The sequence below is a fragment of the Columba livia genome, chromosome 12 (assembly GCF_036013475.1).
Source record: "Columba livia isolate bColLiv1 breed racing homer chromosome 12, bColLiv1.pat.W.v2, whole genome shotgun sequence".
NCBI classification, from domain to species: domain Eukaryota; kingdom Metazoa; phylum Chordata; class Aves; order Columbiformes; family Columbidae; genus Columba; species Columba livia.
The window spans coordinates 6,587,904-6,600,656 of NC_088613.1; the positions used below are offsets into that span (position 1 = coordinate 6,587,904).

Sequence of the window (12,753 nt, forward strand, 5' to 3'; positions counted from 1 at the left end):
TTCCCCCCACTTTTTGTCTCCCTCCACCCATCTCCCAGTGGGGCTTCCCCATAAAAACTGTGCTTAGCCTCAGGTTTGAAGGATTGTGAATCCCCAGTCCTAGCTGCAGTGGACAATCCAGAACAAGTCCTTGTCAGAGACAAACTTACAAGATACACCAGACAAATACCACATGCAACTACTAGCAGCATGGAAGGTGCAACAGGTCCACCTGGTAAGAGTTTCACCCCTCTCGCATCACCAGGGACTCCCTGTATCTGATCAAACCAACTACATTAATTGGTTTTTATTTCCGTGTTTTGTTTAGGCTGTATGATGAATTCTGGTCTCCAATGAACACGTTCTTGGGCACCAAAGGGAAAGAAAAAGAAATGAGAGCAGGGAACCCTTCTGGTCAGCTTTGCTGGACTGTGCTGACAACAGCCCTGGCTGCCTCCTGCCCCAGCAGCAAACTCTCGCACGGGCAGCAACAAGAGACAGTCATCAGCTACAAAAACTGCTGCTGTTTAAGAGAAGGGCAACCAGACAGATTATTTCCTTTGGATACTGTTTTAGAAATCCCTTGCTCGCACTACAGGTGTGCATATGGCCATTTAGGAGTCACCGAGATGAAGGATTTGCTGTGCATGCTATAAACTGTGACAGTGACCTCTAAACATCAAAAATGAACACAATATCCTGCAATTTGTCATTTTAAATTATGAATTCAGTTTAGATCAAGTTTCTCCTTAGTAAGGCTGTAGCATGCTGGTAAAATGAGGCTAATAGAAGGATCTGTAGGACTGGGGGAAGGGATGTCCAAAAATTAACTGGAGAGCGCTGTAGGAGACAGAGATGCACAGAAGAGGGTGTGCGAAAGACAGATGCAGCAAGAAAATTGTTTTCTCCAGATTGAGCTTTCAGGAATATGTATTTGGAGAAGAAAATTTAACTTGCGTGGTATTCTGCACAAATCGAACAGATGTTAAGATAGGGTTTTCCAAGTTCTCATAGCCAAATCACACTTAATTACAGGTATTTTCCAAACTAAATGAAATCTGTATCACACATATAATCCACACTACAGATGCTAATTGTTCTTTTTCCTGGCCTGAAGGAAGTGGGGGGGAGTTTGAGAGGACAAGTTAGAGCTCCATTTAAAATCTCAATATACCACATGCTTAGCACTATTATCCAAAAGAACCCGTGATGATATCATGACATATGGCAAATATAAAATAACAACAGTTCTTATCTTATAGGCCTATCAGCATTTTGCAGCAAAATGGAAGTTAAACTATAACCCTCTCTCAAAATTCAAAATGAAAAAAAAAAAACCTGAAATGTAAAATGTTTGGTATTATATATGTTCTAATATTTTAAAGAGCTGGTTATGAGTACAGCTTGAACCTTAAACCCCTTATCAGCACTTTATTACTGTCTCAGCTCTTGCACTGGGAAGGCTGCACCAGTTTATAAGCACTACAGTTGGACTGCACAGCCACTCTTGAATGGCACAGGCCTTCATAATGCTCAGCTAGTTACCATTCTTAATCCACAGCAGAGCTGCAGTCTGAGAATTCTAATGCAGAACCACCTCCCTGATCTTCGTTATCCAAGAATTTCTCAAATCTAAGCAGATCTTCAAAGCTTTGTCTATTTAAAACGAGAGCCTCCCCACAGCACAAGCTTACTGCAGGAACTCGACCCTCCCTCTAAAAGGCAGAGGGTCATGGTGGTACAGCCACAAGTTTCAGAGCAAACACCAGTGTCAACATCTTACCTGCCTGTCGCAAGAGTTTTGAGACACATGGTCAGCAGATTGCAACACAGGCACCCGAAATGTATTTTCTCCACTGTGCCCTGGGCTGCACATCACCAATCATTTACGTAAATAAGCAACCAGACAGTAATCCAGTTAACTATAGTTAACTATGTCTTTCACAGATTAAGTCCCAAACTTTTGGAGATTTAGTTTTAATCTATTCATTTTCAGATACTACTCTCCGTACAGTCCATTTAATGCAGAATTCTTTTTGATTCTAAACTCAGAGGAAGCTAAAAGCACTGGATAATTGGGAACATGGTACTAAAAACCACTAGGAAAGGGCCACAAGCTGCAACAATTCAAGAGATCAAGTAAAACTACAGACAGACCAGTTAACTTAAAACCGTGTTGCAAAGTCTTTATCCACTTCAGGTTAACATACACAACAACCAAATTGTGACAAATAGGATACCAATACACATCTTTAGCAGCCAGTACCATGTATGGGGGCTTGATGCACTTTCAAGCTTGATGAACAGTATATGAACAAAAGAAAAAATAGCATGAGAGAGAGAATGGTCAGCAGGTAATTTTTGTAGTTAATCTGGAGTCTAATTAGACAAACCATTCATGCAACAACAGTCTAGTTGTGATAACTTGCACCATGTAACCCAAAATAAAAACTTACACTGTTTAAATCACCACTCACAATAAATTCCACCTGAGTAAGTACACCACCATTCCCTGCTGACTCCTGTAATTCTCTGAGCTTTCTAATTCCTCTGCACTAATAGAGACAGCCCGTTGGTGTAAGCGGTTGAGACTCAGGATCTTACATTCATGGAAAGCAGTATCCTTCCCTGCAAACAACCAACCTCGCCAAAAATACAGCACTACAATGCAAAATAGCATCCACCATTAAAAAAAGGTATTGCGGTGATGTTTTTCTGCTGATGCAAAACGTCTGGCCCTGCCTCCCAGTGCCACAGCTTGCTATGTCCACATCTGAAAGGCAGCTTTTGGTTTCCAATATATAAAATCATAACTTTCAGGTTCTCTCAAGGAGCCTGTAAAAGCAAAGGAAACTGTCCATGCTGCAGTCCTTCACAGGGAGATGTTTTCTAAATGCTCATCCTTCTGCATATTTAGACCCACACAGAAAGGCTATTAAACAAATAATCACTCACTCCTACTGCCCAGCCGTGCCTGCTCTCCCACTAATGCAGATCTCCTCGGATCAGCCAAGAAAACACCCTGGGCAAGGCCAGAGCATTCAGTACACTTCACCTTTGCTAAGCTCTTGCTCTGACCCCTCGTTTGACTTCTACTTTATGAACCTGGCTGTACAACTGTTTCTAGATAGAAGAATGTCTGAAGCACAATAGCTTTGCTAGCATCAGATAAAGCCAACAATCCTTCAAGAGGAAATTTCTATAATCCATGGGCCAAACATATTCAGCACCCAAGTCTGTCAGTATCTGTGTACTTCTGTCTCCAGAAGCCTGCCTCCCACCGACAAGAGCTGCAGCCCACCAGCCCCAGCTGGTCCTGATGCCGCCCCAGCCTTTCCTGAGAGAGCAACAGGGAGCTGCTCAGCCGCAGCAGCACACCACACATGGTCTGTCTCACCCCTGCAAAACATCTAGAGACCACAATTTTTGTCAGACAACCAGTTTACCATAGCACATGGGTCGGGTTAACACATGGACTGTGCGGTTTCACTGTTTTATGAAGTCTCAGTAACTGGCTCCTTTCCCTACAAAGCTGCACATTCTAAAAGCAGACCCATTACGTTACAAGCTAGAAGAGGCTACAGCATTGCCAAATCCATTATCGCAGAAACCGAGATATAAATCAGCAAATCTACAGGATGTGGTACAATTTACCTTCTCCAGTCACAGACCATTACAACTTGTTTCAGTTTGCTCTGCAAGCTTCCTCATGCATGCCTCTCTCACCTGTCTCTTACATTATTTTCCAGTCACAGAATTAAAACTTCCCCTGCTCAAAAATGCAGAAGGAACACAAAAAAGCAAGAAAAAATTTCTTAAGCATCTCGCTATCTGTTTACAAAGCTGGACACACATAAGCCACTTGCTAAGCCATTACAAAAATACAGTTGTAAAGTGGCTTTGGATTTGTCTCCAAGAGTCACTAGAAGGAAGGGAGAGAGATTATTTGCAGAACTACCCCAAAACAAGTCCTGTCCTCCAACACAATGTTCTGCCATAGGGCAGCAGCCACTAGAACCTCACTGATGCACCAGTATGGGGAGCAGTGGCTGAACAGAGCAGACTTCTGGGCCTGGGAGTTCTCACATGCCTTATAATCCGGGTGAGAGCAATGAAAGATTGGTTTTACACAGGCAAATCACAGTCCTCTGCTGAACCATCAGTAGCCACTGCTGGTATGCACTAAGACAGACATGAGGAAGGGTTAAAAACAGAAACAACCCCCACCTACCACAGAGGCTAATACAGACTCAGTATTTTTTTTAAAACCTCTAAAAATGCTGCTTATCATCATAGTCATTTTCTGTACTACTGCTAAGCAGAAAAGGGGCCAGATCTGCTTTCCTATTTTATGTATATTCCACAAAACTTAATTCCACCATGCCTTAAAGACCAAGGATAAACAAAGTCCTGGAACAAGATTTGAACGTAACACTTTGTGTACGTGTATCAACAATATGGAATTTGTGTTCTAGAGAAAACATCCACTTTACAGATCAGGCAACATGGAAGCTCTGCATTTTCCTTTAAAGAGCCTTCAGAAATTGGAGATGTGGCATACCGGGTGAGTAAACTGCAGAACAGAGCTACATAGACCGAAAAATGCCTTTCTCAAAAGAGTAGGAAGAGCTTTATGCCCCTGCAAAAAAAGGTAGGGGGAAGACAAGAGCTGCCAGGGAAGACACAGCAGAACCGCAGATGTCAACACCAAAATGAAGAGGGCAATCAATTCAGTGTCAGTGATGGCTGTTCAGTGGACCTGCTGCAGTAATTCAGTACACACAAACTCACAGAAACTCTAAATTAGTCTAGCAGTATCCTATTGCACACTTTAGGACAATTATTAAGCTACATGGATGACTATGTGACATTCAAATTATCAACAAGCCCAAATTTCTTCCTTTTTTTTTATAACCAGGATCATGGAAAAGCATTCCTGAACTGTGTTTTTTTCTAGAAAAGAACATAAAAATCCTGTGTAAGACAGTAAGAGTCAATGTTAATTCTCTTGATCTCCACTGTTATTCTCTATCACTAAACACACCCACAAAAACCAAAACCAAAAAAGCCTTACAGCATCTACAACTGAAAGGGTTCGTAGCACCCCAGGAAACTCTTCTCTCTGCCGTTACCTTTACATCAGAACCCCAACTGCCACTATTGTTATGGCAGCTATTGACACAGCACCTTTTCACACCATCTTTCCTGTAGCAAGTAATTTCATTGTGAGAGTGAAAAAAAAACCAACCAAACACTGGTCCTTTGGGCAGGGAAGAAATGTAGACTGTTTCACCACTCAGTTCCTTCTTACTGCTCTAAACTGCGTCAGGGAATTCCCTCTTCCCAACACCCATGACAAACACTGCATCTGATCTTCCAGTAAAAAATTAGCTGCTACAAGAGCAACTGCAAAACCTGGATACACCACACCCTAAATGAGGGAAAAGAATGGAGGTTGAAGCTTACTCCAGGTTAAGGAAGAGGCTACGTGTCTAGGAGGTGAACAGCATCAAACATGCACTGGAAGCAGGTAGCTCTCCTCCTCTGCTGGAGAGAAAAAAAGGGAGAGGGGGTATGAAAATCCTCTCCTCCCAAATTATGTTAAAGAGTTTGCAACATTCTCTACTCTCTGATCTCCATTATTTTATAATGTCTCAAACTAAGGCAGAACACCAACCATTATTGTTTCTCTTTTACTCTGAAGTAGCTGCATTGGCCATCCAACGTAAATGTGTTACCTACCTAACAACGGAAGTAAAACAGGATAGTTGTAAGGCATCACAAAGAGGTTTACACAGGTTAAAGTAGTGCTTGCTTTTAAATACCCAAACGGATGGCCAAGTTCGCTGTATTTTCCACTGCTACTCACAAATACCTGATAAAGAATAAGAGATATCACTGTGTTAGAAGAATATGAAGAATATTAAGCATGGGGCATTTCAAAATTAAAATCACTCTGAACCCAACTGTATTAAGACAGCAAGTTATCAAGAAGAGCCAAGTTTGGGGGTGCACGCATCAGGATGAACACACATTTAGATTCTCCAGTCACAACACTAGGACACGCATTTAACGCACCCCTCAGCGTGCACATGCTCTTCACGGTATATCCTTAGTTCTTTATTGAAACTCCTTTGAAGAGATGCTCTGAAGTTTTTGAAATTGTTTTTTAGCATACCTTCAACAAATACCCCCTATCCTATTTTAAACCATCTATTTGAAGTTAGTCTTCTGACTCATGAAATACCATGACTAAAATTTACAACACTGATAAAAGAAAACTGCAGCTTTTTAAGCAGAAAAATTAAGCAAAAGAAACAAATATTCAAGAAACGTCTCTTAATTATGCCAAGTACCAACATTCTTAGCATTGACTCTTTTTTTTTTAAGTATACATATGGGGGTATTAACATTGAAAAGCAATCCATGCAAACAATTATTTCAACAGGATAAAGATGGCACATATTCTTAGTGAGACAGTCAAAATAACCCATATCTAACCAATCAGTTTTCCTAAAGCAAAGTAAACCTTGCAGGAAAAAGGAAATAGAGCATAAGGAACAGGGTTTGCTACATGGTTTCTATGACAATGAGCCTATTTCTCTAGTTTGGGTCTCACATATAGCTGGAAGAAACGCAATTTTGGAAAAACAGCAGAGTAATTTAATAACTTAGGCAGCAAATAACGTACCTATGACTGCTTAAAAGGATATTTTTAAAATTAGCTTATTAACAGTAACTTCAATTTTTACGCTGAATATGTTTGTTAAGTTGTAATATTTATTAGGGGAATGAAACAGACACCTCCACACCCATCTTTACAGCTAAAGTATCATACTAAGGACTGCTGGCATACATATTAAGCTATTCTTTACAAGAGCACCATTGAGAAGGGAATTAAAAGGCTTATTTTATAGAGGATACAAAAACAAGTCACTTATCCAAAAATCACAACAGGAGTGTGTGAAAAACGATTTCAGCAACACAACTTGGACCTCGTCAAGGCCAGACTAGTCAACAAGATCAACAGCTGCCATCCAAGTCCCATCAGCAGTTTCAGCCATCCAGTGGAAATTATTTGCAGCTGTTGATTAGGTAAAATGATGGAAACTAGTGCTAGGCTTTCCCTGTAAGCAAATGGAAGCCTACAGAGAATTTCAATTTAGCCAAGAATTAAATCTGCAGGACACATTTCTTAGCAAAACGAGATGGACCTAGAAACAGAATTAAATGAGCCTGTAGAGGGATCACTCACTGACTCCTGATAATTCTGTTAGAAAGGAGGTAACTGAAACCTTGATATGTTTCTTCTCGTCGAATGCAGAGTCTGCAATCACACCCCAATTCTCCAGGCTTACCAAGACTGAAGTACCTTAAGATCGCCATTAAATTTCTAGAATCAAATAAAGGGCAAATACCTGCCAGCAGGTATGGGGAGACTTTCGTTCCAAGATGTACTGTGTTAAGGGTGAAGGCTCAAGCTCATACTTGTCAAATGGAAGCTTGTCTATCACCATTGGCTCACAATCGACACAGGAGAACCTCACGACAGGGTGAGCTGTGCGTGGAGGCTAAAAAGAACGGGGAAAAGAGTATCAATGGTCTAGTATTTATGGTAAACAAATTAATTCTATTAAGAAGACTCATAAGCAGGTATTTTACCATCCCACAGACTTAAACTCACAGTTCCCACAATTTCCTTGAAAAGAGAAAAGATACAAGCTCACACAATATAGATTAACTAAATATTTCTTTAACTTAAAAAACGCCACACACATTCTTACCACCAAGAGGAAAACATTGTTAATATTCAACTATTTCTATTCATATTTAAAAACCTCTATATGTCAAGCTATAATAACACAAATAAGTTTAAAGAAAACTTCAACTCGGCTTCCCAGCTTGATGTTCACGGGATTAGAGATGTGAAACCGCGCTCACTTCACAAAGGATATCACAAGATATTCCCGCCAAGGCTGATTTTTTCCACCCCCGTCTTGAATTGGGGGTTTGGGGAATGGCCAGACTGTACCTTGAGGACTTACAAAGTACAGAAACAGAATGTGCCTAACAAAAGAGATGGTTAGAAAGGCCCAGTATGGCACACCAAATGTATGATCATTTCACTAAGAAAAGGAGAAATTAATGCTGTTTGCTCCTAATTTTCTGGATGGGGTAGCTCTTGTGTTTCAGTTTTAATTCTTCCTGCTAGTGAAGGAAGAGTCCATACAGAAACTAACACTTAGCAGAGAAAACGTGGTTGATCTATCAAAACCAAATACTCTTTTTTCATGTAAATGCGTTTTATAAATCTTTGATTAAAATTTAATTAACTCACTATGATTTGTGGTGTGTGAAGTAATTTATAGTTAAATTTTATGATATTTTAAAATCCATTTACCAAATTAATTATATGAAAATAAACCTTCCGGATGCAAAAAACATCACAGCATGCAGTATCTACATTAGATTATACCATTCTGTGTTAAAAACAGCTTTAATTACCCTTCAAAATCAACATCAGATCCCATCAATAAACAAGGTAAAAAACCACAGTAGCATTCATTTTTAGTCTGTTTATTTAGGTGTAGAATCCTTCTTTCAGTTCTTATTTTACTTACCAGTGTTGGCGAATTCTGATCAGGCCAAAAAGATTCTGGGATTGGCCAATGTCCAACAGGAACACCCGTTTTAGGGTTAGGCCGGACATAAATGAGTTTATGACAACTATGCCATGGCTGAGAAGCAAATGAATTGATGGGCCTGGATGAATCAACAAGTCCATCTAAAATTTAAACAAAGCAAAATAAAAAGAAGAAAATAAAAAGCTACATGCATGCATTTTTCTCCTAGAAAAATTTATGCACTAGCAACCAATACGATGTTTCATTACAATTGTTTCCAAGACATACAGATCTTTACATCAGTGGTTGATAAAATCTATATATTAAAATGCAGAACAGCATCATCTGAGAAATAGTAACACTTTCCACTTTCCCACATCTACCCTTCTGTTCCTGTGGCACAGCCATTCGGTAATTCATCCACCAAGGAATACTCACATACTATGGAAAACACTATCTGCTTAAGCTTAGTACTTTGACATAGGCAACAACAAGCCTAATATTTTTAGTTCCGCTGCACCTGTAAAGACTGATAATTTGCACTTCCAGTCTTTATAAACTAAAATTAAAAACCAAACCAACCAACCACACAAATTCCACCCGTCTTTCTGCCACACAGGAAAACATTTGGGCCAACAGACTGTCCTGGTTTCATTAAAAACAAGTTTCTCTTTTAGTGAATTTGCCTGTCAGCTAAAGCCTTCATATTAACTGCGTTTTCCTGGAGAACCAGACACATGTTTTGGTAAACCCAGCAATGGAATGGGAAGTTATTGATAAGCACGGATGGACATCTCGCGAGAGGGGCAACGAGAAACAAGTGACCAAGAAACTGACCAACTGTGTATAACATCCCATTCACGTGAATACTTCATATAAAAGCGCGAGATCACGAGGATCTCGTCCCTTTTCCCTTTTTCCTTATGGCCGACATTAGGAGAGGACCTTGCTAGTCATCCCTGCAAACTGAGGCCTAGTGAGAGACTGAATCCAGCTCCGATTGGCTGCAGAGTCCAATCCAGGACTTCGGGTGCCGGCTCTGCAGTTGCTGAGACTTTCAAGATTGGTTTTGTATATTTTGTATTATTTTCTCTATTCTTATTAGTAGCATTAGTAAAACATTGTTAATTTTTCCAACTCTCTTCTCTCTGTCCTCCTTTCCCTCCCGATCACCTGTCCTGAGTGGGAAGGGGGGAGAGGGAGGGGCAAAAAGGGGGAAGTGGGGGGGGAGAGGGGGTTAACAATACATCTGCCAGGGTTTTATTGTCACCCCGCAATCTTAACCCTCGACACAGACACAGGAATTTGCTGAGGTGCTGTCCTGTGCAGCATTATAGTAAAGCCTTACAATAAAATTACATTTAAATAAGCAAAAGGAGAAGAAAATACAGACAGCAAGAAAAAGATGATTTAAAAATGAGAGGAGGAATGAAGCTGGCTGTGCTGGGATGCTCAGGGGAACCTAAAAGCTATTGTATTTCTGACATTCCAGGAACATCCTCATTTCCTAAATATGAACTGGTCAGCTCTCTCTCCTTCCTTTCAGCCATGAATTTCTGCAAATGTGAAAAACTGCTCCACATTAAGAGTACATCTTCCCCTTTCCTGTTATGGACTTTACTGACAGCTTGCAAAACGATTCCTTGTTCTTTGCACACAATTTTTCACTTACACCTGAGATCATCCAACTGAAACTTCCTGTGTTGTCATCAATTAGCAGAATGAAAAAGTACGGAAGATTAAGCATTGGGATTAGAGAGGCTGAAGTGTTTAAATACACTAGTCCTGGATTTAATTATTTTAAAACCACGTTTTGACAATACTAATTCAAACTTCACTACTTCCTGCAAACATTCACTTTCCTCAGCCCCCCCAAAAAGGCAGAGCTAGCCAGCAGGTAGATCATCCATACAAATATGTGCAAACTACCACTTCTAAAAATATAACAAAGACTGATCATAAACATAAAACTACTCAAAAGCTATGAACAGCACAGCCATTATGATTTGGGGCATTTAAAGGGATATCAGAGCACCACCAGTGAAGCACATAAGCTTCACAACTTAATTGCTTTTTTAGAGTATATTAGGCACTCAATGCATCCTGTACACTACAGTGAAAAGCTGGCAGGAAGGACAACAAAGACATTTAAGGATATTTGCACGCATACAAAACATTGTTTCTTGAATACTGGGGAGGAAAAACACAACAGTTACTGTACCTTCTCCAATAGGAGCTGGATCTGGTCCTGACTTTTCAAAGTTAATAACAACTCCACTTTGGACTTTTTGAACTAGAGATTCTAAACATTGATTCAACATTCTTTGTGTCCGAACGCAGTAAGAACGACCTATTCAAGAGATAAATCACACCGGGAAAATATGAGAGCAAGTTTGGAGTAATCTTAATGATCAAAGGTGTTTTATTACTTAAGTCACACTGCCAAAGCTTTCAGTCTTATTCAAAACACCACCAAACTTTGTACCAGTTTATTTAAACATACTTCTCAAATGCAATACAACCAAAAAAACAAAACCCCACAAAACCAAACAAAAACCCACAAAAAAAAACGAAACACCACACCAACCTGCTGAGATTTTATTCATTAGTAAAAAGGCCATTAAGGTTAAATCGGGCTGGTCCAAGTTCATAAAGGCCCTTGAGAATGGCTGAATTCACCAAGACAATGTAATTTATCTGCTTTTGTCTACCCAAACCTTCCCAACTCCTGTACACACCTGAACTTCTCCCCCCCACACAACGTTTTCTTAGAGTATTAAAAAAAATTCTGATCAGCATCCCACAGGACAGGCTTCAGAATCAGTTCTTTTATGATTCAATTCAGCTCATTTGTCCTGCAGCAGAATTAACTACTCAATAATACCTGCCCTACTCAATTCAACATTTAAATAAAAATCTCCTAACTGAGCAAAGCCAACCTCTGGAAGGACAATCTAAGACATTTTCCAATCCATCTTACTGGTGTATTAAGAAAATGCTCTCACACCTTCAAGATCTGAAATAGGAATGTTGTTTTATTCTAAAGTTTTCCTGTGCTACTGGAAACTAAGCACAAAAAGCACCACACACATTCACAGACACACCAATTCAGATGGAGAAAAAAGCAAGAGGTGAAGCTGAATCAAAAGGAAAAGAAATATTTTAAATGGGAACCAATCAGTAACATCCAGTTACCTCCTGTAACTTCGCACATCTGTGTGATGGCGGATTCATCGGTGGGCACACTCCCCAGCTGCTCCGGTTCAGCAGCTGCAGCTCCTGGCAAACGCAGCACCAGAGCGAACAGCCTTTGATCCCAACGAAACGGTTCTTTGGTTAGTTCACTTCCAGGCAAAGGAGAATTCAAAGGAAGATGAAGCTGGTCAAAAAAGATTGAAGAACATCTTCAAGGATTTGACAAACCGTCTAAAAACATAATATCCAAACTCATTTGTAACTCTGCAAAGGACTCCATTCTCCTATCCACTAATTTATAGTCTGAAAACCCATATATAGGCTATGAATTTAGGGGTTGGGCAATGACAGTATAGCTAGTTTCTCTACAAAACAGGTTAATGAAGCAGAAGTACTATTAGCAGGAAAAAAGCATCTTTATTTCAGCATAGCGTCAACTTGCAAGATCATAACTTGAAAGAATTTATTGCAAGTTTACCTCCTCTTGAACTCCAGCGGTATTTGTCAGTTTGTTTCCGTCTGTGATTGTAATCAAAATAGATGGTTCCAAAAAGAATGGATTCCTTCCCTAGAAACAAAAGCACAGGAACACCAAGAGTAACCTTAACACTCAGTTACAGGCTTATATTTTTGTCATTATAAAATAAACAGCGAGATGAGCAATCTTTCAAAATATTCCTGTAATTTTCCTTCAATAGGTGTGGAGCCATACAGGACCACACAAGGTATGCTACTCTGGGCATTCACACACACCCTAAAGACTTTTTTAGAATTATTAGTCTTTTTTCCTCCAGTAATGGTGTGAAACCACTCTAGCCCACAAAAGCAGTACATAAATTGCTAATAATATCATGGTAACAGTGGGGCAAGAAACAGAGTACTTTTAACTGGGCCCTTCAAACGTGGGAGAGAGAAAGTCAGGATGTTCACTACAGACACCACAAAACTGCAAAGC

At 40.0% G+C, this 12,753-nt stretch overlaps 1 protein-coding gene across 8 annotated transcripts in view; it reads right to left on the reverse strand.

Moving 5' to 3' along the window:
* The window catches only part of LOC102096172 (integrator complex subunit 6-like), a 38,510-nt gene that overhangs the window by 7,995 nt on the left and 17,762 nt on the right, over nucleotides 1–12,753 (reverse strand). For 4 of the 8 annotated variants that reach the window (XR_010475638.1, XR_010475637.1, XM_065077553.1 and 1 more), the window contains exons 4-9: nucleotides 12,277–12,366; nucleotides 11,799–11,982; nucleotides 10,825–10,953; nucleotides 8,601–8,764; nucleotides 7,398–7,550; nucleotides 5,722–5,854 (exon numbers count right to left, since the gene is read on the reverse strand). Coding sequence is in view for 2 of the 8 variants with exons in the window: in XM_065077553.1 (XP_064933625.1) it covers nucleotides 5,722–5,854; nucleotides 7,398–7,550; nucleotides 8,601–8,764; nucleotides 10,825–10,953; nucleotides 11,799–11,982; nucleotides 12,277–12,366 (853 nt within the window). In the remaining 6 variants the exon portion in view is untranslated. Of the gene's footprint in view, nucleotides 1–5,445; nucleotides 5,527–5,721; nucleotides 5,855–7,397; nucleotides 7,551–8,600; nucleotides 8,765–10,824; nucleotides 10,954–11,798; nucleotides 11,983–12,276; nucleotides 12,367–12,753 lie in introns of all 8 variants that reach the window. The other 4 variants (XR_010475641.1, XR_010475640.1, XR_010475639.1 and 1 more) reach the window with 2 other exon arrangements.